The sequence below is a fragment of the Onychomys torridus genome, chromosome 7 (genome assembly GCF_903995425.1).
Source record: "Onychomys torridus chromosome 7, mOncTor1.1, whole genome shotgun sequence".
Lineage (NCBI taxonomy): Eukaryota > Metazoa > Chordata > Mammalia > Rodentia > Cricetidae > Onychomys > Onychomys torridus.
Window position 1 is genome coordinate 18,367,030 of NC_050449.1, and position 27,778 is coordinate 18,394,807.

Consider the following 27,778-nt stretch of genomic DNA (forward strand, 5'->3'; position numbering starts at 1 on the left):
TAAAAAGGTTTCTTTTAGTACCTGGGGCTTAAAGTACTTTACAGAGACTATGAGCCCTGGGAATATTTGCTCATAGAACACTGATAAGTTCAATGCCCTTTGAAGACAGGTTTAGTTAGTTCTCTCTCTCCTAAAAGGAAGCAGGGGGCGGGCAGTCCTTAAAATATCTTCAAAAACTGGTAAGTGAGAGGATGCACCAGAGATCTTGCATCCATGGGCCTGGAAAGGAATCCTCATTTTGTCTTCAGGTCTGCCTGTTTGTTGTCTGATCTTTTCAACTTCAGTATATCTCTTCCTGATGTGTTCTGGATCGGCACCTGACAACTGCATGCTATAAATCCAATGAGCCCAATACATTTCTCAAGAATCAACACATTCTATCTAAGTAAGAATCTAGTCTGTAGATATGTGTTCCAATATGCTGGCCTACACTTTCGGAGGAGAGTGGTAGCCAGGCAAGGTACACGCTATGCATGTCTCCAGGGCTGGTCTGTCTGGGCTCTGTATGTTCAGATGGCTGCTGACCAGGTATCTGCCTGGCCATTGAGAATTGTTTGGTAACTCTGTTCTTTTCAAGTCGTGAGTGGGTTAGGGGCACAGCACAACTGGGCTTACCTCACCACGCCTAAACATCTCGGTTAACTGTGATGCCTGAGATAGCAAGTGTTCCAATCCTATTAAATACAGGAAAGTTAAGATCTATTTGTTCATAGATCATGTAGGAAAATTCATACTTCCTTGGCTATGGACCAGGTGTCTGTGTGGCTACTAAAAATTATTTGAATAACTTCTGTTTTCTTCAATTCTTGGGTGGCTAAGGGGCATGGCTGGGCTTATATCACCATGCCTAAACATCTCAATTAACTGCGATGCCTGAGATAGTGAATATTTCAATCTCATTAAACAGAGGAAAGTTAAGATTTTGTTCATACATCATGCAGGAAAATTCATACTTCCTTGTCTTCCAGGGTAAAAGTAAAAAAACACATGAGCACATAAGGGGTGAGGTGCAAACCCGACTTGGTTAGATACAGAAAAATCCTCCATATTTTGGAGGAAGATTCTTTCACCCCTCAAAACACACAGTGCCTGATATCCCCCCTAGCCCCTATATTAAGCTGATTACATATAGATGCCCCAGAGTCACTTGGGCTAAGCTGTGTGACTTGGGCAGGGTAGGCATGCTCTTCTCGTCAGGACATTGTAATCCACTGGCTCAGCTCCTGTGGCCCCCACCTGATAGCAGAATCTTGTGCTGTGTCCCACAGGATGGAGAGATGTGGTCCTCTGTCAACTGCAGCATTTGTGCTTGTGTGAAGGGGAAGACGGAGTGTCGCAAGAAGCAGTGCATTCCTGTCAGCAGCTGCCCACAGGTATGCTGGGAATTCAGCTTTACTTTCTCATTACCTTCAGGAGTGTGCAGCCCATGCCATTTTCTGCAAAGGCAGTGAGGAAGTTTGAAAGCTTACAGTTACCCCAGCAGCTGAAGCCTCTGCAGCTTGTTGATTCCTTCTTGCCATCCCCACCTGGAGTCCAGTGTTGTGTGACAAAATTCTTTTCCGGTTCTTGCTATTGTCTGCCCACTTTTGTCTGGCTTCTCCCGCTCTTACTGCCTAGACCTTGTTTTCTGTTGTTGGATTCTCCACTTAACATCATAACTACATTTTGTGTCCTCTTCTTTCTTTTTCCCTCTCAAGTCTCAGCTTTCTCCTCAGAGCCATGGCGATATGTGGTTGTTTAATAGTAAAGTCCCCGGGAGGATTTCCTTGCCTTGCAGAAGCCCCAATCCTCTGCAGAAAATTCCTCTCTAGCCCTGGCCTTCATTGGAGCCTCACATGGAAATAGCATCCTTATGGAAATACCTCTTTTCAAAAGCCCACAGCCCAGAGCCTTGAATAAAGCTACCATTATCTTCAGCAGCCCGGGCTCCATTGAATTCACCTCAGCGACTTGAAACCTTTCAAGGCTTTGTACGCTTTGGGAAAATGTCAAACCTATTCAGTACCTTCTGGTGAATGAAGAAAACATATCTATACATTCAGAACATGTCCTCTATTCTCTGTTATAGAAAACTTTTAATTTTATTCACATCTGTTATTATTATAAACAAAAAGTTGCTGTTTTTACTTGAGTGCCAAATGAGGCACAAAAAAACAACAGCTGTTACCATTGCACAACTGAATTGGGGGAGGGGACAAGGGGGAAAAATCCCCTAATTAGTCTTGCTTAGAAAGCCTCAGACATAAAACTGAAAACTTCCCATAAAAGAAAAAAAAGTAGGTACAATAAGCAGACTTGAACATGGGCTGCTTATAAATATTCATTGGGAAAAATGGAATCACACCACTTCTGCCAGTCCTTGGGGAACCCTCAGTGCTAATGAACTCTCCCAGCACATGGTAGTAATAATGGGCTTCCTTATTCTACAAGACAAAACGGGGGAGCAGTGCCAGCCTGGTGGCTTGCGGAACTCGCCTGAGCAGGCCACTGTGGAGTTTCCAGCTTCACGGCAGCTCTGCTGCTCAGAGCTGGGTCGGTGGTTTCTGCTGGGAGGTCACAGCTCTGGTGCCTGCATCTCGCTGGTGATCTCACTGTGTGTGCCACACTCAGGCCAGGAATGGCCATCCCTCCCAGGAAGGCCTTTGCCCAGCCCAGCCCCTCTGCAGTTGATCACCAGTGCCCTGGCTTGGCTGTGGCCTCCAGACCACTTTTTTGTTTCCAGGCACCCTTCCAACCTGTGTTCCCCTTCACACTCCCCTTTCTCAGAGCCAGCACAAGGTCTTTGGAAGATAGTTTAGCTCTACCATGAAATTCTTTAAAAAGAAAAGACAACAGTTTATTTTACCTTCCCATCATTGACTGGGGAATTTTTTTTTTTTTTTTTTTTTTTTTTTAGAGATACTAAAATTAGAAAACTAGAAAGAGTCTGTGTCCCCTGCTACATCCTTTTTCAGTTACCACACCTCTCCCTCCCAATCCAGGAGGCTATGGCTGTGTTCCTTGTATGCCCTCCTAAGTAATTCCCCAGGCTCTGGGAGTCCCAATGGGGATGAGTGAGACCATCCACTCACTATCTTCTCAATATCATCCATGTATATTGAGGTCTTTTCTGGGTCACAGAAATATCCTCACTCTCCCAAGACTTCTCTGTTGAGGTAGGTGCGGAATAGACCCTTCTTCCAGATTGAGGCTACAGCGTGTCCAGTTTTCAGCTCATTCCACACAGCCCAGGCTGTCTGACCTCACAGTTTGTGCTTTTTTCATTTCCCACTAAGTTACTAACAGGAGCAGCTCTACTTTCCTTTTTCTGAACAAGGGAAATGGCAATGTCTGCTGAGATACAGATGTATGGAATCACCCAATCACACTTGGATAGAAACTTGGCCTTAAACTCTCCATTCCAGTGGTGCCTCAGTTCAGCCTCTGGAGAAATCACTCCCTGGGACTGGGCTGATCTTCCTTGACTTTGTCCTTGAGAAATTAAATAAGATCCACTATGGCAGTGGTTCTTAATCTGTGGGTTGTGATCTCATTGGGGGTCAAAGGACCCTTTCACAGGGGCTGCCTATCAGATTTATATTATGATTCATAACAGTAGGAACATTAGCTATAAAGTATCAATGAAAGTAATTTTATGGTTAGGGGTTAGTACAACATAAGCAACTATATTAAAGGTTTGCAGAATCCTTTATTATAACCTGAGACCCACTGCCCTATGGCATTACAGAGTTTAATGTGTCATTGTAAGCTTAGTTGATGAAGAAATGAGAGAGACATGGCTATGGTTCTTCAGTTGCAAAATGTCATTTAAAAAGCCAATGGGATTATTTATTTTGAAAATATTCAAACCTGCTTTGCACACCACTCACCAGTAGTGAATGGGCTGAACTGAGCTGTGGCCCTCTGCCCTGGGTCTTGGGCCGCCTCTCAGTGTGCTTGGCTCCCTTGTTCTCTGTAAAAAGGGGATGAAATCATCTATACTCAGAGTGTCGCTGTGAATTTCAAATGAGATGAAGAACTCAGTCCACACAGCAGTCTGTACTGAATGCAGGCCATGCGATATGGCTTGAAGAACTGTGGCATAAAAATCTGGTAAAAGAACGTAGCCCGTGGTATCACAGGGAATGGAGTTTGCATTTGGTTTTTATTGCCCTGTGTTGCATGGCACTAACTTCTTCACCTACGGAAGGGGATATACTCAGCTCAGAAAGATTTTGCACTTCTTAGTATCAATGATGATCACATGATTAAGCCTTAAAGCTTAGCTCATTAAATCCTCATAAGCAACCCAAGGTCACATGCAGGAGTGGTTCCTTGAGTGTTAATCTGCTTCCATGTTTCTTCTTCCCTGTGATTAATCACTGAGTCAGAGATAAGAAAAGGCCATTCTCTGACACACGTCTGCAGAGTATGCTTCCTTCTTTAAATGTCACAGGTATTAATAAAAGTGAAAAGACATTTGACTAGGAAGTGGCACTGCATTTCCAGAGCAGGGATGGAAAATTACTCCATACTACGGAGCTTTCCACTTCACTGCCTGTGATTGCTGAGCAGTGAGTTAGCATGGATGATGTCGCAGAGGAAGAAGCCAGACTGAATTTGATCTGCAGTGCACAGTATCCATAAGATGCCTGCATCCTGAACTTGGATTACAGGGTCCAGGGGAGCTTGTCGAGCCCGGCATGAAAAAGGCTTTGCTAGTATGGGCAGAGTGTCAGTGGTTCCCGTGTGTGTGTGTGTGTGTGTGTGTGTGTGTGTGTGTGTGTGCGCGCGCACACACACACACACACACACACACACACACACAATTGACTTTTACAGGGCTTGATTTGGCTATCAATGAGAAAGTTGTATCCAGGCTGTCTCCATCTTCCTTCCATGTGAGAAAAATCACACCATACTTTGAGGTATCCTGTTTCTTAAAGGATAAAAACAGGAAAGCATTTTGGAATGATTTTGCCTGGCCTGGGAACCTGACTTGAAACTGCATCCCTCCCTCCCCACCCCCCCCCCCCCACCAAGTCTGGGCTGATGTTGCTGGTTTTTCTGGTATTAGAGTTTGAGAAGAGATTTCTCCTCAGCAGACCACTTTTTAACATTGAATTTTGGTGTTTCTGTTTTTCCCCTCCTGACCAGGGTAAAATTCTCAACAGAAAAGGATGCTGTCCTATCTGCACTGAAAGTAAGTTCATTCTTTGGGAAAATGTGCTCTTAACATTTGTTTGACATTTTGTGATGAATAGGAAAACCTGGTGTGAGTTTTCTATAGACTTGATTCTGTAGGTATGAGATGGGCTCATCCACCTTTCCCCCAGGCGCCTGGAATCAGCTCTCTGTCATCCTTTCACAGAAGCTGGATTGAGACCAGTGTGGCTATCTCCACCAGAATCTGCTGTTGGGAGAACTCAGGACGATAAATTGTTCAGTGGAGTTTTAAAGAAGAACAGATAACTTAGTGCACACTGGAAACTGCTAATGGCATTTGTAGTCCTTTGGGCTAGGATAATGATGCCCAGCAAAGCCAGACATCTGTAATCTCTCAGGGACTTACTTCCTCTCTTTGTACCACTAAACAACTGCACATCCTCCTCTTTCCCCCACCCCCTCACCTGTTCTCTTGGGCACATCCGATATTGCTGATGGCCATGGGTTTTCATCCTGACACTTTTAGCTGAGTTCTTGAAAGGTCTATCTTATTAAGTCTTGAAGTTTGAGAGCCATCTGAGACTGCTCTATCAATCTCATGGGCAAAGCATTGTGCTTGGCTCCACATTAGCCCCATATGGGGACTTCTGCCTACATCTATTAGAAAATCACTGTGTTAGTTAGTCCTGAAACACACCTGGCTTCAAGACAGCTTTCTGAAGCACACTATTTATATGATGGTGTTAGAAATATATTGTCACGTTATGTCAGATGCATGGTAGCAGTATTAGCAAAACCAGGAAATTGAAGCAGCTTTCATATGGAAACAGGTTTGTTGCTTTTATTGATCTAAAATCAGAGTTTATATTGCTCCAACAAACCCTGGTTTTCCCTCCTTTGACTATTTAATATCCTCCAATGACATATATATCTAAATACATGTCATTTTATATCTATATGAAATTATACATGGAAAGCTGCTATATGTTAATATATAATATGTTAATGCTCATGTATATATTTCTTGTGTCTAATAGATATTGTTATTTTTAAAGATACCTTGAAACTTTACAATGGATGAAACTCCTTATTGAATTAGCAAAAAATAAGTTATGGATTTAATAAAAGACCTTTCCTTTGAAGATAATGAAGTCATAAACTAGCTCAAAGGAGGCTGATGATGCATGATAGTAGATTCAGAAATTAACGCAGAAAGAAGGAAGAGGCAGCTATGATTAACACAGAGGTGATTCAAAAACACGTGCATGAGCTGTTTCCCTTAGCCATCTTCCAGAGACTCTTTATGGCTGGTTCAGAGGCCGCCTTCAGCTTCATCCCCTTCTGTATGAGCAGTCTCCATGCTGCACTGATGGCATTTTCTCTGCAGCCATGTCGGTGGATGTGCACATTTCTCTGTAGTGTAGATAATGAAGCAGGGAGAGACTAGATGAAGGAGAGACCAGCCTCACAGGGATGCCTGATACTTTGTAGTTCAACTCTTCCATTTGCATGGCATAGATGGGGCACATCTCCCGATTCTCTGGTTATCAGCCTCACAAGAACATGGACTTTGCACAGAAACAACTCAAATCTGGAATTGCCCTCATTTCTAAGAGTCAAAATGGTGATTAGTGACATATTTGCAAATAAAGCTGGGTTTTACTAGCTTATCCATCGAGCTAGCCTCTCTGTTTCTAGAAGTCTGGGGATGAAATGAAAAGGGGAAAAGAGGAGACAAAGGAAAAGAATTTGTAATCAGTCATATCAAGTGCTGTGTTACGTGAAGCACCTGAATGATCTGTCCCTTCCATCACCCAGGGAGACAACAAGAGAAAGCCACCCAGCTGGAGGGGCACCGGGAGGCCCCAAGCTGCACCTGCACCTGCAGGTCTGAGTTGGAAGGCTGCAGGCATGCAGTTCCCGGCCCAAGTCTGAATTATATCATCAGATGGCTATTTCTCAATTTCCCCTGGTGTTCTTCCCATCTGTTTACCCTCACTTGCTCTCCAGCAGTTCTCCTGTCACTGCTGTAAAACACATTCTCCTCGGCAAGGCTCATTTGTTCATATCCAGTTAAGAGATGGGATAGCTTCCAATCTTTTAGGCAATGCCCAGGTTTCCATACTGCACCCAGGTAGACTTTTCCCAATGTCCCTTAGCGATGGCCCGAAGACCTCCTACTTTGAAATTCCTTTGTTATTATATCCAAGATCTGGAATAAACCTTTGGGCTCATTCTTTCCTCTTCTTATTAGTTATAAAACCTCTTCTGGCATGCAGGTTTCTAGAGTGGGAAACCAAGGCCAAAACATCAAGCTAAGGCTAGTGTTTCCTAAAACTAGAAGACTCCAGGGTTTTCAGCCTGTTATACTGACAGTCTCCTCCATCAGCTTTGCTTTAGGAATGTTCTGTATATTGCAGAGTATTTAGCAACAACCTTTCCCTCAAAGTAACAAGCATCTCTAGACATTGTCAGATGCTCCTTGAGGTCAACCAGCAATACTCCAAACAGGGAAAGCTGCCCCGGTGAATGCAGACATGAACACCCGCGAGACTAGCAACAACGACTTACTGTCGGTACCTGCTGACTAAGCACAGTAGGAGAGTAAAATGAAGTTGACCTTTTGCTAGCCTAAAATCGAAAGGTCAGTGCCTCTGGGTTTATTGAATATGTTTTTATATTTTAATTCCCCGAGCTTACAAATAGTTATGAAGACACAACCTGACTGCTTAAAAATTACTGTCATTGCTTTTCATTGCTTGGAAGTGGGGAAGAAAATGCAGGCTACATTTAACAGGATGCATAAGCTTATTTCTGTGTTTACTGTCTATGATCATACTTATATTTTGAATTATTCAACATATGCATATGTATGTTCCTTATGGTATATTCTGTAAGGAGTCAAGACTGTATGCCTACACAAATGCATACATGCATGCATTCATACAGAAGTGAAACTGATTACAGCTCCCAGATACTCAAAGATGCATTTTGACTGTAGATGTTAAATGAATGATGGATTATGTCTGGCAGTGGTGGAACTGCATTGTCTCTCACTAAAATCTTACAGAATTTCTTCCTGCCTTGGTTTGTCTTGGTCTGAGCAGAGTTTGAGATCTTTTTTTCCAGCAAAGAGGAAACAAAATAAATGTTTTGCAGGTCTTCTCTGCACACGTCAGTTACAGTGCTAGTTTGTTATGTAGGTAGAAGCAGTTGCAAGGACAGGAAGCCATTGTGCTCTCCATGTCTAAACAACGGGTGAGGTTGATCTGAAGAGGCAATGGGGATTCTATTCACATGGGGAGTCCTCCTAGAATCAGGCCCGAGGACAGTCTAAAAAGCATGGTTGCCTCCAAATAACTCGAGACATACTATTTTCCTTTCCAACAGAAAGAATTGAATTTGGTTTGGATGATTTACTTAAAGTAAAATATTTGAAGTGAGCTAAAGAAACTCCATAAAACTTTTGGCAAAAGCACTTTCTTGCCAAGGTATGAGGCTGTAGCTGGAAGGCAATCTCTCTTTGCTTGGCTGAGTGTCATGTGACCATGAATTAGGTGCCAGGAAGCATCAGAACTCAGGAGGGCCACTCTGCTATTCCTCGTAGCACTTGGTTTATGTGAAATGTTCTTTTATGGTGTGCTGGCAAAGAGTAGTTGGAATCTTGACCTCACCAACCCACAAAGACCAGAACCAGATAAATTCTATGCTGGCAGCAGATCTGTTTTCAAACTTGGAAATAATACTTCAGTGTCAAAGTTTTCACTGATAAGCAAAGTGTGTGGAGGTGTGTGGAGGAAGGTGGTGGTGGGGAGTGAGACTGAGAAATTGGTTATGAGAGAAGTTAATCTCTTAATCAGGTCAGAGGCATCCAAAGGCCTTAGGACATGGTCATCTACCCCCAGGTCTCACACATTACTTACACCCTTCACTTACCTCATACTCAGCCTGAGGGCACCCCTGGCCCAAAATGCAAGCATGCGATTTGTAACACTGAGCCTGGCAGGGTCTACTGAGCACATATGTACATATGATCGACATAACCTCAGCCACATACCCCATAAATCACAGGAAATACTGATTTTCAGCAGCTCAGGGTGCCGGTACTGGGTGGAGGAGGGTGCACAGTTGATAGGTGATTCTTTATGCCCACCCCAAGGGGTTAGTTCCTAGCTTTGTGAAGGTCACTGGACTTGCACTAGCTCATAGTGGGCCCTGGGCCTGCTGCCTGTACCCACCGCAGCTCGCTGCAGAATTTACCCCAGCTGGTTTTGTTGGCAAGTGTCTCTACCCTAAACCCATTTAATGCCTGGTGTCTTTTTATATGTCCTAGTAAACAGTGAGTATAGGAGGACAACCAGGAGAACAATTTCATTTTGGGGAGGGAGGGCATGATGCATGATGAAAGAGTGATCTTGGAGCTTAGCATATGAAAAAATTCTCCTGCAGAGTGCCTCTGCAGATCAGTACTTCCATGTTTAAGCAAGAGTTCTTGCCTCTGGGACTCTAGTTCTCTCAGCCCTTGGAGTTTATCCTCAGCCCAGGCAAGCAAGGAAATTGGACACCAGGCTCAGGAGGCTTGCAGACTAAGAATCTGTGGTGTCGACTTTAGCCCTGCCAGGGATGCACTAAGCTTAGTAGCCACTGAAGTTTCTGCTAGTGTGTGGGGGGCTGGCTTTGACACCTTCTGAAGCTTGCCTGGCAGGCTGGTGGAAAGTAGAGCCCCTCATGCCAACAGTGGTCCTGTGGAGGGCCCACACAGGACAAACAGTGGGAAATGAGTTCTTCCTTTGCTCTGCTGTTCTGATCTACGAGATGCTGCCACTTCAATTGGCAGAGTTGAGGGATGAGGCTGAAGTCATTCTCTAAGAACTGGATCATTTTTGACCTCTGTCCCTTGTCAGTTCCTAAGGTGAACTAGACAGTAACACTTCTTTAGTACTAACTCACTGTGGAAACAGATGAGGGTGGCTTACTGACCCCTGGTATAAGGGTCAGTACTTGACAAGTACTCAGTAAATTTGTGGTTGATTAGTAAACCTTGACCACCGTCATCCTTGGTGTCAACATGACTAGCCAATAGAACCAGCGATAGCAGTGGCAGTAGCCAACATTTATTTATCATCATCTGCTATATATCAAGACACTGTCATGGTTGTCCCATTTGATTTCATATCAATCTCACAGCTATCTTTTGGCCAAGTAATGTTATTAGTTGCAGTTTTTCAGCCAGGGAACTGGGGCTTAGAGATGTGGAGGTCAGAGATGGAGCCGGAGTCTCCCCTGTGCTGTCTGGCTCCAGAGGCTGGGCTGGAGTAAACTGTGCTTGGCTTCCTTGTCATTTAGAGTTTGTTAAATAGTTACAGCTCAGAAGTGGGAAGGAGGTTTGGGGATTTTATAGTCTCTAGGAGTTATAGATTAGAAATTGTAAGAAAGCTCCCCAATTTAATAGCTTTTCTCCCTCTACCCCTAGCCTGTGAGAAAAGGATATTCTAGCCCCAGTCTTTCTTCTATTTTATGCTCTTTCCACTTCTTTGCTTAAGGCAGAGAGGGAGAATACTTATATAGTTAAGTGAAGGTCTTGCTAAATTTTTGTTTATACTAAGTAAACATGTATATATATATGCACATATGCATAAATATTCTATATAGTTTTAAACTTGGAAGAACTCTATGTATAATTGATAACAGGGGTGAGAAAAGGGCAATGTTACTTTCTCAGTTGCATTTTAATTCCTTACTAATTTAGTGCCATGATATTATATGCATCCGGGGATCTTCTCTCTGGGGTCTTCCCTTCCAGTGTTCAGTCAAGGAAACTGAGGCTCACAAAATACCAAGCAGGAAAGCTGGGACAAGACCCATATACTTTTTAAACATCCCAACATAGTCCTCAGTCTATTAGCCTCCTTGGAGTTTGCTTTGGAAATATGGTTTATTCTTGTTTATTTTTTTAAATTTTTTTAAGTGATGCAGTATTATTAAATATTCCATTAACAATTACATTCTTGTCTACATATAAATGAATTTTTTCCTATGGAGATACAACACTGCCATCCTGAATCTCTAAAGAAATGTAAGCAGCCAGTTGTGGCTGAGTGTACTGGAGACCAGGGTACCCTGAAAATATGACCAAAGGACAAGACAGTTGAGTAGGTCAAACACCAGACTGCACCTGAAAAGCATGTTTCATGGAAAGCTCTGCGTGCTGAGCTGAGGCAGGTTTCCACCTCTCTGAGGTCATATCTCCTACAAGTAAAATAAGATCAACAAAACCCAGACTCCTGCTGGTGTAGCCGCTCGCAATGAGGTAGAGCAGGGGTTATAGGACAAGCAGTCCACACATTTTGCTACTTAATTCTCAAGATGATCCTGCCAAGTAGAAGCTACTCTCTACTCCCTCTTAGAAGTAAAGGATCTGAAGGTCAGAAAAGTTAATCAGAGAGAGGTCGGCTAATACTATAATCTGCCAGACTCTGTAACCCAAACTTTAAGCATACCTCTGTGTTCTCTTTTAACTGTATGTTGACTCATTTTTGAGGATTGCCTCCAAATACATGAGATTTACATGTGACAGAGAATTCTATTTGCAATCAGTTGTGTCCACTCGCCTTTAGAAACATTGTGTTTGTGAAGTTAGCCTAACTTCTGTCATCTCTTGAGTTATAATATTTCAGCTCTCACTTTTACAGAGATAAGAGATGACTCACTGTATACAAGGTGTTTCTCATGGATATGCAATTCATCTTATACACATTCTGCACTCCAGTCATTGTCCCTTCCTCTGCTGGGTCAGGGTGTCTGTCTGTCTTTAGTGCATGGATCTGTCCTTCCAATTCCTGCATCCTTTTATTTACATCCACAGATGCTCCTTTCTCACACTGATTTCAGAATTGTTCGAACTTTGAAATTTTATTTATTTATCTATTTATTTGTTTGTTTGTTTGTTTGTTTTTTCGAGACAGGGGTTCCCTGTGTAGCCTTGTGCCTTTCCTGGAACTCACTTGGTAGCCCACACTGGCCTTGAACTCACAGAGATCTGCCTGCCTCTGCCTCCCAAGTGCTGGGATTAAAGGCGTGCGTCACCACTGCCGGGCATGGAACTTTGAAATTTTAAAGCAATATTTTATTAATTCTCTGAGAATTCCATGCAGTGTATCTTGAATATATTCACTCTTCAACTCCTCCCATAACAATTCTTTATACTCTGATCCCTTCTTAGTCAAATCTGAGTTTAATCTGCTTTTCCTTCTCCTCCCTCTCCCTCTCCTCTCCTCCTCCTCTTCTGCTTCTTCTGCTTCTTCGGTTTCTGCTTCTTCCCTATTGAAATCAGTTTGTGTTGCCCAACTAATCTCGGGAGTAGGACCTTCCCTGGAGTGCCATTAGTCATAACATTAAACAAATAAACAAACAAAAAAAAACCCTGACCCTTCTTCTCCCAGCAGCTACCATATGGCGATAGCTCCTTGCCTAGTGATGGGATTTCATGTCTACCTTGCCCACTGTCTGATGGGATTTGATCTGGCTTGAGCTTGTCTGTACAGGTCTTGTGCATGCTGTCACAACCGTTGTGAGTTCATAGGTACAATCTCCCTGTTGTGTCTGGAAAACATTGTTTCTTTCTACCACTCTTTCCTCTTGTAATCATCACCACTTCTCTGCACACTGACTAGTTATGGGTCTTAATGCTAATTGTCATCTACTGCTGAAGGAAGCTTCTCTTATGAGGGTTGAGAGATGGTCTAACCTATGGGTATAGAATGGCATTAGGAATCATTTTAACACTATATGCATTTATTGGAATAAAAGTCTTGGATTCTTCCCTAGGGCCTATGTCCTATCTAGCCACAGATTCTTGACTCTTTAAACAATGACAAGTTTGGGATCTATCTCATGAAACAATCTTTGTATCCAAAAAGTGATTGGTTACCTCCTTAACTTCTGTGCTACTATTGGGCCAGTGGGCTTATCCTGTTGGGCTAGTTGCTATTGTAGTTTATAGAGTGCACAGATGGGTGAGACTGATGATTACTTTGCTCCTTTTGTAGTGTGTATAAGACTTTACAGAACCATGAAAACTAGTCACCAGGGATAAAGTACCAGCCTCGCTTCTCCATGTTCTTTGAGTCATATAGTAAACCTTAGCTTCTAGTCTTCCAAGGGAGTAATTCTCCTTATGAGTACTGCATTTGAACTTCATGAACAGTTACTACCTTTGATTTACCAGATCATCTGAATTAGGAGTTGGTGGGAGGGGCTAGTGGCTCTTTCCAAGCTCTATTTATTGACTAAATTCTGGCCTCCACATTCCCCCAGCTGTGCAGGTTTGGAGACTGAATGTTGTTTCTCATATTTCTGGCATTTCTCTCCCTTGTTGCTAATCATCATCAAGTGTAGTTGATTGCCTCTTGATGCTGTTTTTCTAATAAATAATTTCCTTTTTATTCCCATGACAGCTGGACCCTCATCCTGTTGTTTTCTACTAACCCCCATCTCCTTCCCTTCAGTCCTTTATGTGCATCACTTCAGAACCCAAACTCATCTTTCATGAAAAATCTAGACAATCTTCCTTCGCTGCTGAGCTTTCCAAGGTTTATGCTATGAAACCCTAGAGCTGAGGAATAGCCCTGAGTAGTATCTTCAAGACAGATCCTCTGTTTGTAAATGTTAAGGAATACTGGATGGGGTAGACCTAAACATACTTCCTTGGTGCAGAACTCCTCAGAGCCTTTGCTGTGGCAGTGGGCACTATGAGCTTTCACGAGGGTGAGAGAGTACCGTGCACACCCCCTCCACTGCCTTGCAGAGCTTTTAAAGTTTTACTATGGAAATCCAACAGGTGGGATTGATGTTTTGTAGGAAACACATTAAGAAATGTTGGTTCTTTGGAATATATTTAAACTTCTCAGACTGGTAACGAATCTCAGGCTAATTTATTTACACAGTATGAGTGTCTCATGTCCCCTGAAGCAAGTCCTTGCTCCAGACAGATCGGTCTCTGCTCTTCTTGTACAAGCTGCTTCCTTCCTGTGTTTGTGCTTTACTGGCACGCTTCCTGTAGCCTAGAAGGCTAACTTCTTTCTGGCCCCTAAACTATGTTTTGTATGTCTTTTATGGATGGACTCAACCCATTATATTTTCACCAGCTCTGTACTCTATGTTCCTCTTACAGTAGCTCTCACAATAAGAAAAGCGATGGTCACTCTTCATGAGCATCAGCTCTAATTTTGGCATCTGTTCAGTGAATCTGCAATGTAGTAGCTTCGGGTAAAGAAACCTGCGTCACAAAGGAGCTTGTGTCTGCTCTGTTGGTCATTAAATGGCGAGGTGAGATGAGGTTTCAAATACAGGACTCTCTTCCAAGGTCTTTAGTGCTTTAATTCTGTAGACTAAATTTTGTAGAGAGATGAAGTACATCTCCACATTTCAGATGCACAGCTCCACTAGAAAGAGAACTGTAAAGGGAAAAGGCACTATCCAGTCAACTTGTGTCTAGTGGGAATAGCAAGTATATCTTCTACAACAAGTTTATATTAAAACTTTGCAGAGTAGAGTGCATTTTTCTTCTTCTTTTTTTTGTGGGTGCAGTGATCTTAGGTATGTAGCAGACTCCCTGAAATAAACAGTTACTTAGTAGAAAAAAAAAGAGGAAGAAAGAAAGAAAAAAACTTGGTGAGTTTCCTGCATTCTGGAAAATAGAGATAAAATGCTGAAATAGACCTTAAATTTGAGGCCTTGAAGTTGGGAGGTGAAATAGGAACACATTAAATAGGAGAGCCATACACTGAATGTTATAACTGATTTCTCCATAGATGTTCTTAATCTGAAATTCAGACAGTCCTGGGAGGTCATTGACCAGCCTTAAGAGTCTCTACATCCTAGAAACATTTTTCCTGGCAAGAGCTTCTCCCATTCCGTCTGCTGGAATGTTGCAGTGTATGCTGTCAGTGGAACCACACTCGGGGAGGCACTGGCCTTGGACCACTGAGACTAGATTGTAGTGCTATTGGCTGAGTGACTGTGGGCTACAGGGACCTTCTGCAAACTCACTACTAAGGAATTATTATAATACTGCATGATGTACAGAGACACAGTATGGCTGGAACAAGACATTAAAATGCAGAGCACAGCACAGCTGGTATAGTGCCTGATGCAGGCAGTTGGCACTGGATGCTTTGACTGTGCTAAGTAACTAGTTTCCAGTGGATACTGTAGTGAAGTCCCCCCAAAATCCCAGCTGCATACCACTAAGAGGGCAAAGTCAGAAATAGGCCTCACTGGGCTCAAATCAAGACACTAACAAGGTTGTGTTCCTTGTAGAGTCCCAAGCAGAGTCATGTTTGCCTTTCCCAGCTTCTAAGGCCACCTGTATCACTTGACCCTTGGCCTCTTCCTTTATCTTCAAAGCCATGGCTGGTTCCATTCTTCTCATGAAAATGTATTATTCCATGACACTGCCCACCCGCCCCCACCGACAGTTCAGCAAATGGATTGTATTCTTTTCCCTCAGATCATATAGGATAGAGTCTGACTTTGCAGATCAGCTCATGATCAAGCCTGACTCCTCTTGCAAATCCCGTTCTTTGGCCATTCGATGCCACATACACAAGTTCTGATTATCAGGATGTGGCTTTCCTTGAGGACCCAGGATCAGCTTGTCACACAAGCTTGGTCAGTGTAGGGTTAGAATTATGCTCTGTTCTCCTAGTTTTGTGACTCTGAGAATCTTTTCAGTGGGCTATATGTCTATTCAGCTGAAGAAATTGGCTTTATGAAGGGAGAAGGATTGCTGCCCACCTGAGCACTGACCTTCCAGACTCCGATTTCCCAGGTGGTTTTCTTGCCACCAAATATAATTCCATTTAATATTCTTCACTTTTCTGTTTTCCCTAATAGTGTATTTGTTCTAAATGTGTTCATAAATAATTCAATTAATTATTTATGAATACATGTCATCACTTGTATTTATTTTAGTAAATTTAGTGTATCCCATTTCTTCTTAGCCAAATATACTGTTTAATTAATTAGTCAATTTTCAGCAAATATTTGTTGATTTTTAATAGGCACTATGCCATGCATTGCTGTAATACAATTAATGTATATTTGTGTATGCATTTAGAGTCTCTAGTATAGCAGTGATCTCTCAGGGCACTAAGAAGTATACATGTAAGGAGCTCAAGGCCAGACTTAGGAATTACGAATACATTATAACCACTGGGTCAGGTAAAACTTGACTTAACATTGTCAGGAGACAGATAAAGTGTTGGTCCTACCAGCTTGAGTTTGGGTGTACAGAGCGAGTGTCAAGAGCTGTCCCTGTGTCCAAGCACTTGGAGAGCAGAGACAGGAAGATACCCAAGCAGCCTACAACTGGGCTCGGTGAAAGACTCTGTAAGGTAAAGATCAGTTTTACTCTTTGAATTGAGAAGAAAGAAATGGCCTTGGCTGAGGTATTAGGAATATTACTCGGGGAGACAGTATTGAAGCCAGAGAGCAGAGGAGAGAGAGAGAGAGAGAGAGAGAGAGAGAGAGAGAGAGAGAGAGAGAGAGAAAGAGAAATAGAAAGCTGTGTGATGTTTGCATACACATATGTGTATGCATGTGTCTTTTGTATTTGTATGTGTTTTTGTGTATGTATGTGTGTTCACTTGTGTTTGTGTACATGCATGTGTGCAAGTGTTTGTGTATGCATGCACATGTAACTGTGAGGTCTTGGGTGAGACAGGCTGAGCTTCAGGGAGTGGTGAGAAGTACTGGGATGTACTAGGTAGTTCCTGGAGTGGTAGCTGTGGCTTGGCTTCTGCAGTCAGTTTAGATTTGGTTTTTGAAGTTGGGGAATAAATTGGTGAGTATATGTAGTTACAGTGATATGGGAAAAAAATTTCCATATGAGACAAAATTCCTATGTAGCTTTTTTAAAAACTCATTTTTTTCTTCTTTTTTAATGTACATCACTTGCTGTCTTTGATGGGAATAGAGCCACTTGAGACACTTCCCTGTGCCACCCCTTACAGGAAAGTTAGAGGAAGTACAATCCTCACAGGCATTCAGGTGCCACCTGGTGGAGCATCTGTTGGCTTTCAAGTGCCTTGTGGGCTAACAGCTGTCACTGACACCTTGCACAAGGCCAGAGCTCTTGTATGTAGAAGACACCCAGGGCCTGCTTTTTACCAGACTCTACCACTGTCAGAAATCACCTCAGCAAATAGCAGCTGGCTCCTGTCTCAGGCAGTATTTCTAATCCAGCCTTTCCTGCTTCTCACCCAAGACTTGGCATCACAGAAACTCACCCTACTAAGGTCCCCAAAGCTCAGCATGACTCTGTGACTCAGAGTCCTGCAGGACCTGTTTCCCTGAAGTTTGAGCCGAGAAAGGTTTAAAGCCATGTTAACATGTGTTGTGCCCTATGGTTAGGACGCCACTCCGGAAATGTGTTGATCCCCATGCAAGGCGCTGGAGAGACCTCCCTCTCTGCAGCAGTAATGGACTGAGGCTGAAAATTCCCTCCTGGATTCTCAAAGGAAAACATACTTGAATGACTGTGGAAATCTTATGCCATGTTAAGTGAAATTTAGGAAATAAAATTTCATGTACAGGATTGTCTAACCTCTGTGAAAATAAACATACACACACACCCGGAACTGGAGACACTGCTTACTTCTTGGCGACAGAGCATGAAGGGGCTTTTGTTTCTTCGTTGCCCTTTTCTGCTGTGTTTAATTGTTTGGGGGGGAAAGGGATAGACTAGTCTATCCAGTCTCTCTCGGGTTTGTCTCTGTTCCTGAGATTCTATAGTTCTCACTTAATAGTCTTTGACAGTTGTTTTGAGATGTTTTCTCCCAGAGAAAAGGCATTTCATTAAAATAGGTACATCCAGGGTAAAATAAAACAGTCTGAGGCAGTTAAAAGAAAAACATCAGAACCGCATGTTCAGAAATGGCAATCTTAATACGTGTGCTTCATTAGTGCGATATGTTTTAATGAAGGAATTTTGGGTTTTAAAGACAACATTCCTTTCTGAAAGTTCACAAGAAATGAAAGTGTAAATAAAAAAGAAGAGAAATGTCACACATAATTCTATTGCCTAAGCAGAGTTTTTAATACTTTTAAGTTTTAAATATTTGAGTTTTTAACTTTCGATCTCTTTGTCTCTGGACATGTGCATTTATTTGCATATGCCAAAAATAAAACAACAACAAAACCCAGATAAAGATTTGACTTCAAGACTATGAAACCATGTGCCACAAAGAAACTGGAATATTCTTTTCCATCCTCTGGCCTTAGGCGCATTCAAACAAGTTGTTTCCACAGTTCCTTCTTGGTCCTCTTATGCGCTGAGCCAAGCTTTCCAGAATAGTGTGACCAGACATCTGGACATCTTGGACTGCAGCACATTTGACTGGCTCTACTGGAAATAGCTGTGAGGGTGCACTGCCCGCTTTTGTCCCCTAAGGATTATCTGGATGCTTCCGGCCTGGGCAGGCAGGTTTCTGCAACACTGGCAGTCTTACTCTTAGGTATCTGATGGCATGTGTTAGCCCACACCTCTGGGATCGGGCATGAGGACCTTTGGGTGCCAGGAAAAGGGGCCAAAACTTCACAATGATTTCAGCTCATGATTCGAATGTTCCCACGTGTAACACATAATTCTCAAGCCTCCTCAGAGTCTTGAAATGTTTTTGGCTGCTTCTATGTTGCAGTCACACAGGAAATCATACCAACTTCCAAACTCTTCTCTCCTACGAATTAAAGACTCTTAAAAAATATCTCTCCTGACAGGCCTGTTCACACACAATTTCCATTTTCTGGGTCTCTTCTGGATCTCCCTCATGACCTCTTGTCCAGCCAAGAGCAAACTCAGGCTTCCTGAGGCCAGTTCAGGGTAGTCTAGTTTCGATCGCTTCTCTCAGGATTTGCTTTGTCACACATTTGGCTTTATCTCTGAGTACCCACACTTCATTATTAAAGACAAAACCAAACCAAACCAGAAAAACGTATGGAAGAACGTTCCACCAAGAAGTAAAGGTTGTTTACTCTCTCTCTCTCTCTCTCTCTCTCTCTCTCTCTCTCTCTCTGTGTGTGTGTGTGTGTGTGTGTGTGTGTGTGTGTGTGTAAGATAATCCTAGAATTGAAGAACAGAAATTTGCTGATGTTTTTTCACTTACTATGACAAAAGCATTTCCTTAGTTAAGGATCATTCACAAATGTTTTCGATGACTAGATGACAGCCCATGTTATGGGTCTACTGTGAAGTGCTTAGCTGTTTGTCTAATGTTCGGAGACAGTCTGTCAATTTTCTGAGGATGCTCCATCATCAGTAGCCATGCAGAGTGCTACCAAGGGGAGTGAACTTTTGGCAACTGTTGGTCACTAACGCTTTGATTAATGATAATTTCATTGCAATTGATCAGGACATCAAGAGAAGCCACAGTTGCCACTGGGGCAGGAAAATTGTCCCAAGAGAATGTAGTGCCAGATGTGGAAAGGCCCAGACCTGTTCACAGCTTCCAGAACACTCTTAGGATCAGGATGCTAGCCCCTTTGGTAGTGTGATAGTGTTTAGGCTTTTCTGATCTGAGGCCATCTCTCCCAGCCTTGAAGGTTCAAGACTTTCAGCTGGTTCTGTGCTAACATGCTGAGACAGTGAGATAAAAAACGGTCAAACCTAAGTAACAAACTTGAATTTGGAGCACAATGTAAGAGGCCAGTACTAACTCTGAACTCTTGCCTCCTGGGCTGCACACTGCCTTCACCCTGTCGACTAACATGCAAGGTTTTCTTGCCTGCAGTGGATTCCCTAAGTTAAAGAGTGAGGAACAGTGGGAAAAGGTGGGTTTGGAGTCCATCCCATGAAGCAAGGATGGAAAAAATGCACTGAGAAGAAGAAGTCAAGAGAAGGAAGACTAGATGGAGGAGTCAGGATGGTGGGGGCACACCCAATGCATAGCAGTGGTAAGATGGGAGTAACAATGAAAATGGATAAGATACAAATAAGGAAGGGTTGGAAATGGACACTGAATTCAAATATCACTGCCAAACCCATCCACTTCTTCCACCCCCACAATGGTGCCTTATAGATGTTCTTGAATATAATTGTTCATTGAAATGTTTCTATATTTCTGAAACTCTCATTTATTTATTTTATTTTTCTGGTCTGTGACAAAGACGGAAATAAAAAGGCAGAAAAAAAAAGATAGATACAGCAATTACTTTTGTAAATTCCAAATGTATGGGATTTATATGGCTTCCCATGGGACTAGTGATGAGCTGTACCCTGAAGCAGCATTATTCTCCATACACCATGGGGGCACAAAGTGAACTTGACATTGGTGCCATTGCCGTCTCCAGCTCAGCTGTCCTCTGGGCTCAGTTCTGACCCCACACAGTCTGGGCCATCTCTTTTCATTCATTCATTTATTAATTTGTTTATTTACTTATTTACTTATTTCTTTATTTGGGGACATCTCTTTCAGCCTAGAAGGTTCAAGAGCACCAGTTGATCCTTTGCTAACCATGTCAGTCTTACACCCCTGATCCGGTCACTTGTTCTGATTGTTCTTGACTTGATTGTTCTGGTGTTGGCTGGAACTTGCCCTGCTTTTGCCTATGTTGTTTTTCTTTTTGTCTGAGAGGAGGCGTCACCATGCAGCTGCGGCTGGCCTCTAGCTTAGCATCTTCTTGCCTCAGCCTCCTGGGTACTGTGCTCTAAGCATATGCCCATCTGCTTTGCATTATTTGGGACACTTTCTCTAAATAAATTTCCTGAGGGTGTGTGCCTTGTTAGAAACAGATAACAAATCCTTCTTCTGAAACCAATTTTTATTTTAAAAAATATTTAATTTTCTATAAAGCCACTGAGATGCCACAGAGTACTGACCTTTGCTTTCATAAATATGAATTAATGATGTTTCAAAGTATGGGGGTCTATTGGGCCCCATGTACTAAAGAATCTTCCAATTTACTTTTAAATTTAACATTAGATTTTAGCATCTGGATCAAAATATAAGAAGCATATTCTAGGAGCTAGAGCAATGTCTCAGTGGTTAAGAGCATATACTGTGGAGCTGGAGAGAATGCTCAGCAGTTAACAGCACTGACTGTTCTTCCAGAGGACCCAGGTTAAATTCCCAGCACCCACATGGCAGCTCACACTTGTCTGTAACTCCAGTTGCAGGGTTCTGATACCCTCATACAGCTATACTTGCAGGCAAAACATCAATAACATAAAATAAAAATTGTTTACTGAAAGAGCATGTACTGCTCCTCTAGAGGACTCAAGATCAGCTCCTAGCACCTACATCGGGCAACTTACAGCCCCCATCACCCAGCTCCAGGGGATCCAAAAGCCTTTTCTTGCCTTTTCAGCAACACTGTACACACACACACACACACACACACACACACACACACACACACACGATTAAAATCCCAAGTTTAGAAATATAACAATTTACACTTCTTGTTTTCAAGTGGTATATAGTCTTGCTGCTATTTATTTATATGCTTGATTTCTTGTTTATGTGGGTTATGGAGTAAAGCCTTAAAGCAATTCCTTGGCTCATGGAAGCATGCCAGGCTACAGCATAGAGATGTTCCTCAGAACTTTGACATTGGAAGTCATCTGTAAACATGGACACACTGAAGAAATCATGAGAAAAACAAGTAAAACTTTCATACCACTCATCCCGTTTCGTTTCAAACCTTGATTCCTTTAATGAATCCCTCCCAAGCCTCTTACCTGGAAGGTTCTCTCCCAGCTTAGCGTTAGGGATTTCTGATCTCTGCACCTCTGCCTTGGTTGTGACCCTGCTTTGGTCTCTCTCATTCACAGAACCCGGTGTTTGCACTGTATTCGGAGATCCACACTACAACACCTTTGATGGACGGACATTTAACTTTCAGGGGACATGTCAGTATGTTTTGACAAAGGACTGCTCCTCCCCTGCCTCACCTTTTCAGGTGCTGGTGAAGAACGACGCTCGCCGGACCCGTTCCTTCTCCTGGACCAAGTCTGTGGAGCTGGTGCTGGGTGACAGCACTGTCAGCCTGCAACAGCACCTCACCGTGCGCTGGAACGGCTCCCGCATTGCGCTGCCCTGCCACACCCCGGACTTCCACATCGACCTGGACGGCTACCTCTTGAAAGTGACCACCAGAGCAGGTGGGGCTTCTTCTGTGGCCTCCCTCTGACCTATATTCTGCTCACCACGCCAGCAGCAGCAGCTTCTGGAGTGTGCCTCCTTCTTGCTTATGGGAACCAGCCTTGTCTCCTGCCCATCTGGGGGAGAGGCACGTCCTAAAGAGGCTATGAAATAACCATGGACATTTGTACTAGGCAGAGCCTTGCACCTGGACACCAGCCACGCCAGTCTTGGCGACTTTGGGACATCCAGATCCTTTCCTCTCTCATTCTGAAAATAACAGCGGTACCCTCCAAGTAACCTCTTCCCAGCTTTGTTGCTATTTTAGGGCACCCATGTCCAGCTTGGAACTGTCAAATTTCTCTTAGATCAGCCAGCCATGTGCAGTTTCACATCTGCGAGAAGGAGGGTTTCCTTGGTAGGAACTGTCCAAAGAGTGAGTGGGAGGGTTCTCAGAAGTAAACAGCTTTAGTACAAGTTGCTGTTCCAAAGAAGGGCGGGGGCAGCCGGATGGCACCAGTCGGCTCCCCAGCTCTGAGGGGGTCTGATGCAAGAGACTCACAGGTCAAGAAAAAAGGTAACAGGAGAGATAGAAACACAGTTTTATGGTGGAGTGCTTGCCTAGCCTGTGTGAGGCCCCAGCTTCAGTTCCAAGGACCTTAAAAACAAACCAGAAGAGCACAAAAGGCCCAGATCAGTGTTCACAGCAGAAGGGCGTGCTCTCAGCGAGCCTGATTTCCTTTGGTTATCTTATGCTGGGAAGAATGCAGCAACCTTGTGTGGGCATGCCAATGAGAGTGTAGGGACAGGAGCCATGCGTGGTCAGCAGGCCTGTGGACACTGGGGGAGGTTGTTCTGCTAGCTGATAGCCAGGAACATTATTTCTGCTACAGGACACTTCAAGGCTGGCTTTGAAAGAGTTTCCTCCAGCTGGACCTTGGAAGTATAGAGATGAGGCCTTTTCTCTGCAGTAGCCTTAGGCCCACTGTGCCAAGCACTTACACTCCATCATCAAGCTGTTTTCAGTTGCCAGGGGCCTACATGGTCAAATCCTGGCATGCTAGGTGTTACCTCAGAAGAACATTTTGGAAGCAGAATCTAGTTTGTTCTTTGTCATCCTCAGAGAAGCAGTTCAGCTCATTTGCACCACTGCCTCATCCGTGTGGTTCCTGGCATACCACCTTTGGTTAAGGCATGATAGTAGTTGGATATTGCATTATGAGGTTTCCTGGTATATGCCAATTCTTCAAGCATAATACTTTAAAGAATCAGTGAACCAACCTTTTTTCTGTTTGCTTTTTCACTGTTGAGAATTTCATAATGGGAATGCATCAACTGAGTTCTAGTTTATTTAGTGTTTGTTGTTGCTGTTATTTCAGAACCATTGCAATCGTTACAACTCAAGCCAAATATATATTTTGATAAACTGGCTTAAACCTATAAAATGCCAGCTTACCTAAGCAGGGCAAGATGCCGTCGTGGAGTCTAGAAGCTTTTAGGCACTGAGATGGTACTAAGCTTTTAGGTAGTGAGATGGTACTAAGTGTGAATGGATAGGGACATTCAGCAAAGAAAAAATGTCCCTTACCTCTTAGGTTTGAAGTACTCTCCTCATTCATCTAAGGGACCTAGGCCTACTCAGAAAATCTAGACAGCTCTTGTCCCATCTAAGTGACATGGCACTCTAAAGCTCAGACCCCAGCTCTTTCCTTTAAAGGAGCCGACATCCTGGCTCCCTGTAAAGTATGTCCAAAATGGGCTGTTATTACACAGAAGTAATTAGAAGCATCCTGCCTATCTGTTTGCAAGCCAGTGAGACACAATGGATCGTACTGATATGGAAATTATTAGTCAGTCATGGCCCAGCTCTCAAAGAAGTACTGGAAGATTACTAACAGCCTAGGACATTCAACACTGTTCCATGGACAGCTGGCAAAACCTTATGGAATAAGTATGTTCTTTGTACGATTCCATGTTGTAAAACTGAGCAAAAGGATGGATGGGGCTGCAAAGAAAATAATGATAGCTCATAAATACCATAATCAGATTAGTGAATTTTACTACTCTGGGCCTTGAGCTCAATCTTCCAATTTCTTTTATTTTTCCATCTCTCTTTCCGTGATGCAAGTAATTTGCATGGCACCCCTCACACCCAGCTGAATGATGGTCTGCGGTGCACAACTCACACAAGCCTGCTTCCTGCAGAAGAGCTGGTATTCCTGAGCGCTAAACTTCCCTTGCACTTCGTGTTGAAGGAAGTGCCTGGCTTCCCAGACAACAGTGTTTTCACTCTGGTCTAGCCAACTTGGTTGGAACTACTCCTTAGGGATACTTTCATTTTTATCACCCATTGATTGTTTATTTCAAATAACATGGCATTTCCCTCGAGTGCTCATCTTCCTCTGAGTTTTGTTTTCTTTCACAAGCTAGATCGATCAAAGGGTAGACTATCTTCAAAACAGCAGCCCACCCCAGGCCTGAGGCTGGAGGAGAGGGAGGAAGAGAGGCTGCTCCTTTTGTCTTTGTGGGTTAGAGACTTAGCCCTTGATGATGGGATCTGGCTGAGTGGCCCACATGGTGGCAGTGTGGCCGAATCTGGCTGTTGCTGCCTCCCTGCTAATGACTGCTCTTAGCAGCCCCGCTGACCCTCACCACACACCCTATGCAAACTGCGTTCTTAGCCAGTAATGTAGATGTCGACTTTTTTCTGTTATCAGTTCACCTCATCAGCTCTCCCTGAGTTACATTAGATCTACCTGAGAGCGTCTGTACATGAGGAACATGTTTTTAATTATTTTATTTGTACAGCTGCACACTCCTTGAACTCTATGTATCTTGGTATTAAACCTGAACAGAAAAACCATCTAGTTTTATACCTCATTATGGAATATATACGACTCTCTCTAAGTGGGCTATAGTGAAAGCATCAGTAACCAGAAACCAAAACAGTACAAAGAGCAGGGTGGGGAACACCCATTGGCAAGAAGGGGAAACTTGAAGGCCCTTCCTTAAAGGGGAAGGGCTGCAGCCGCTGCTCACAGGCCCAGATGGCATATTTGCTTCAGCATTAGCTCGATGACGGCTAGCTATTTCTACCCAGTTTCTCCTGCAGAGAGCTGGGGAAGCCATCCAAGCTGCAGAAAGGACTCTCTCCTGCCCCTCCAGCCCTTTCGTGGTGTTTTCCTCTCTTGAGATGCCCATTTAAAGAAGAGCCAGTCCTTCAGTGCCAGCTATTAGCTTCTAGCCTATGCTAACCCTGTCTCATAAGGATTTTACTCTCATAAAGGGTAAAAGAATTCACACAGACACAGATGTAAGTGATAGCACAACAAAGACATCTATAGGAGAAAATTCACTTCCCCCTGTATGAAGCCTGGCACTGGTCAGGGATAATCTCAATGTACTAGTAACGAAGAAAGATGAACACTTTGGGGACCATGTTTTATAAATGAGATGTCATGAGTTTTGAGCAGACTTTACTAAAGACACAGCGAGTCTACACATCTGCAGGCATGTGCAGACCACTAGACCCCTGTGGAGAAAGAACACAGCGATATCCTTGTTCTCCACCTTTGAATTAGCAGGACTAAGTTGCCCAAAGGTTCAGAGTTATTTTATCATTGTCAGTGGTGACACTGGACCCCCTTGGGTGTAAATTCTTCACTATTTGTGGTACTTAGAAGAGCAGTGTTTGCCTGCTGTCTAAGAAAGAGATTTGCAGTTTGGAAAATTTTGCAACACGGAAAATCTTTGGAATTGGGCTCTGAAAGCTGGACTTGGGATGGAAGTGATTTTCTCTCCTCGTTTTTCTTGCTGAGTAACTGCCCGGCTGCAGGCTTGTGAGGTCAGGTTTCTTTTGCACCTTGGAGAGCATACTACAAATCATTTTATACTGTGTTTGCCTTCTTTCAAAACAGTTATTTCAGTGTCTTAACTAGCATGAAACTCGGAATTTAGTTGGCTTTACAGAATCAATGCCTTAGCATCAACAGGGTTGATTCCTTCATTTACGGAGTCCGTTCTATGAGCCAGGTACTCAGAGGGTAGGGTATGCAGAAATGGACGTGGTGTTATACTACAGCCAGGGCTCTCATGCTTGGCACCATGTCTCACACAGGACCACATGCAAGGTGCTGTGTGGGTGTCCCAGCCCTACGTCTCTTCTGTCCTACCTGGTGCCCTCACTGGCCCTCTTCGCCAAATTTCTCCTGAGACTCTTATCCTACGGCCTTCTTTTATTCTTCCTTTTCCAAATCTATTAAATTGTTCCTTTGAACTCAGCATTTTCTCCTAACCAAGAAGCTTTTCAGCCATTTGCCTTGGATTTAGAATGCTCTGTTCTTCCCATTTAGCACAGAGTGGTTTCTTTTCATTTTTTATTTTTTTCCTTAAGAATTTCAGTTTGGGGCCACTTGTTTATTTTACCAGTAGCTCTCCATAAAGTAACTATTTTGTGGCATCTGTGTGGCTTTCTCGTGGGAAAGCCATTCGGCTAACCTTCTTTCCCCCATCACCATGTTCCTACCTAGGAACTTCTGGGTTAGAGTCTGTGCTCTGGACGTCTGTCTCATATCTCCTCTGTTACCCTGAAGGCATGGCCTTATGGAAACTTCATATCCCAACAAGACCAATTCTCTTTTACCCTTTCCTCTTTCCTTCCTTCCTCCCTCCCTCCTTCCTTCCCTCCTTCCTTCCTTCCTGCCCTCCCTCCCTCCCTCCCTCCCTCCTTCCTTCCCTCCTTCCTTCCTTCCCTTCCTCCCTCCTTCCTTCCTTCCCTTCCTCCCTCCCTCCTTCCTTCCCTCCCTCCTTCCTTCCTTCCTGTCCTCCCTCCCTCCTCCCTTCCTGTCCTCCCTCCCTCCCTCCCTCCCTCCTTCCCTTCCCTCAGACTTATCCTTATTTCATCCCCAAACTCTGAACATTTGCTCATCTGCCTAGTTGGCAATTCAGGACCAAAGCAGAAAAGTCACTTTTCCTCTTTCCAGAGGCTCAGAACAAGCAAAAAGAAAGCTTACTTTTATTAGGAGCCCAAGAGCCTATGAATGAGAGAATCAGGATAGGCAGGGCTCTCCTGTTTAGAAGGCTTCCTCTCATACTGCTCCCCTTAGCAGACAGGGATGAAGATGTCCAGGGCAGACATCCACATAAAGGTATTGTTGAGACTCTCTGGAGTTCATGCTACGGTGGCTCTTCAGCAGTCACCTGGGGCTCGGGTCCTGCCAGAAATTACTGAGGTGAAATGGTGCAAATGTGCACTTAGAACAGTAGAAAAGCTTAGTCATTTTTGTTATGCCGGACCTTCAATGGCTTTTCAAGTAGAATTCTCCTCTCTCTTCAGGGCAGTAGCTTCACATACGATATCAGGGTGGATTTGATGTTGCTTCTTCTTGACTGCCTAGTCAGACTTCTCTGTACCATGCCACTGTAATACAGCCTGACTTTCCTACATGTGTCATAGAAGTTCACCACTCAGAGGTATCCGTGGCTAGAGATGG

At 43.5% G+C, this 27,778-nt stretch overlaps 1 protein-coding gene across 1 annotated transcript in view; it reads left to right on the forward strand.

Annotated features, from left to right (window-relative positions):
• Positions 1-27,778, forward strand: part of Bmper (BMP binding endothelial regulator) — a 250,055-nt gene that overhangs the window by 140,945 nt on the left and 81,332 nt on the right. The window contains exons 10-12 of the mRNA XM_036193923.1: positions 1,269-1,373; positions 5,137-5,182; positions 21,977-22,306. Of these exons, the coding sequence (XP_036049816.1) occupies positions 1,269-1,373; positions 5,137-5,182; positions 21,977-22,306 (481 nt within the window). The remainder of the gene's footprint in view (positions 1-1,268; positions 1,374-5,136; positions 5,183-21,976; positions 22,307-27,778) is intronic.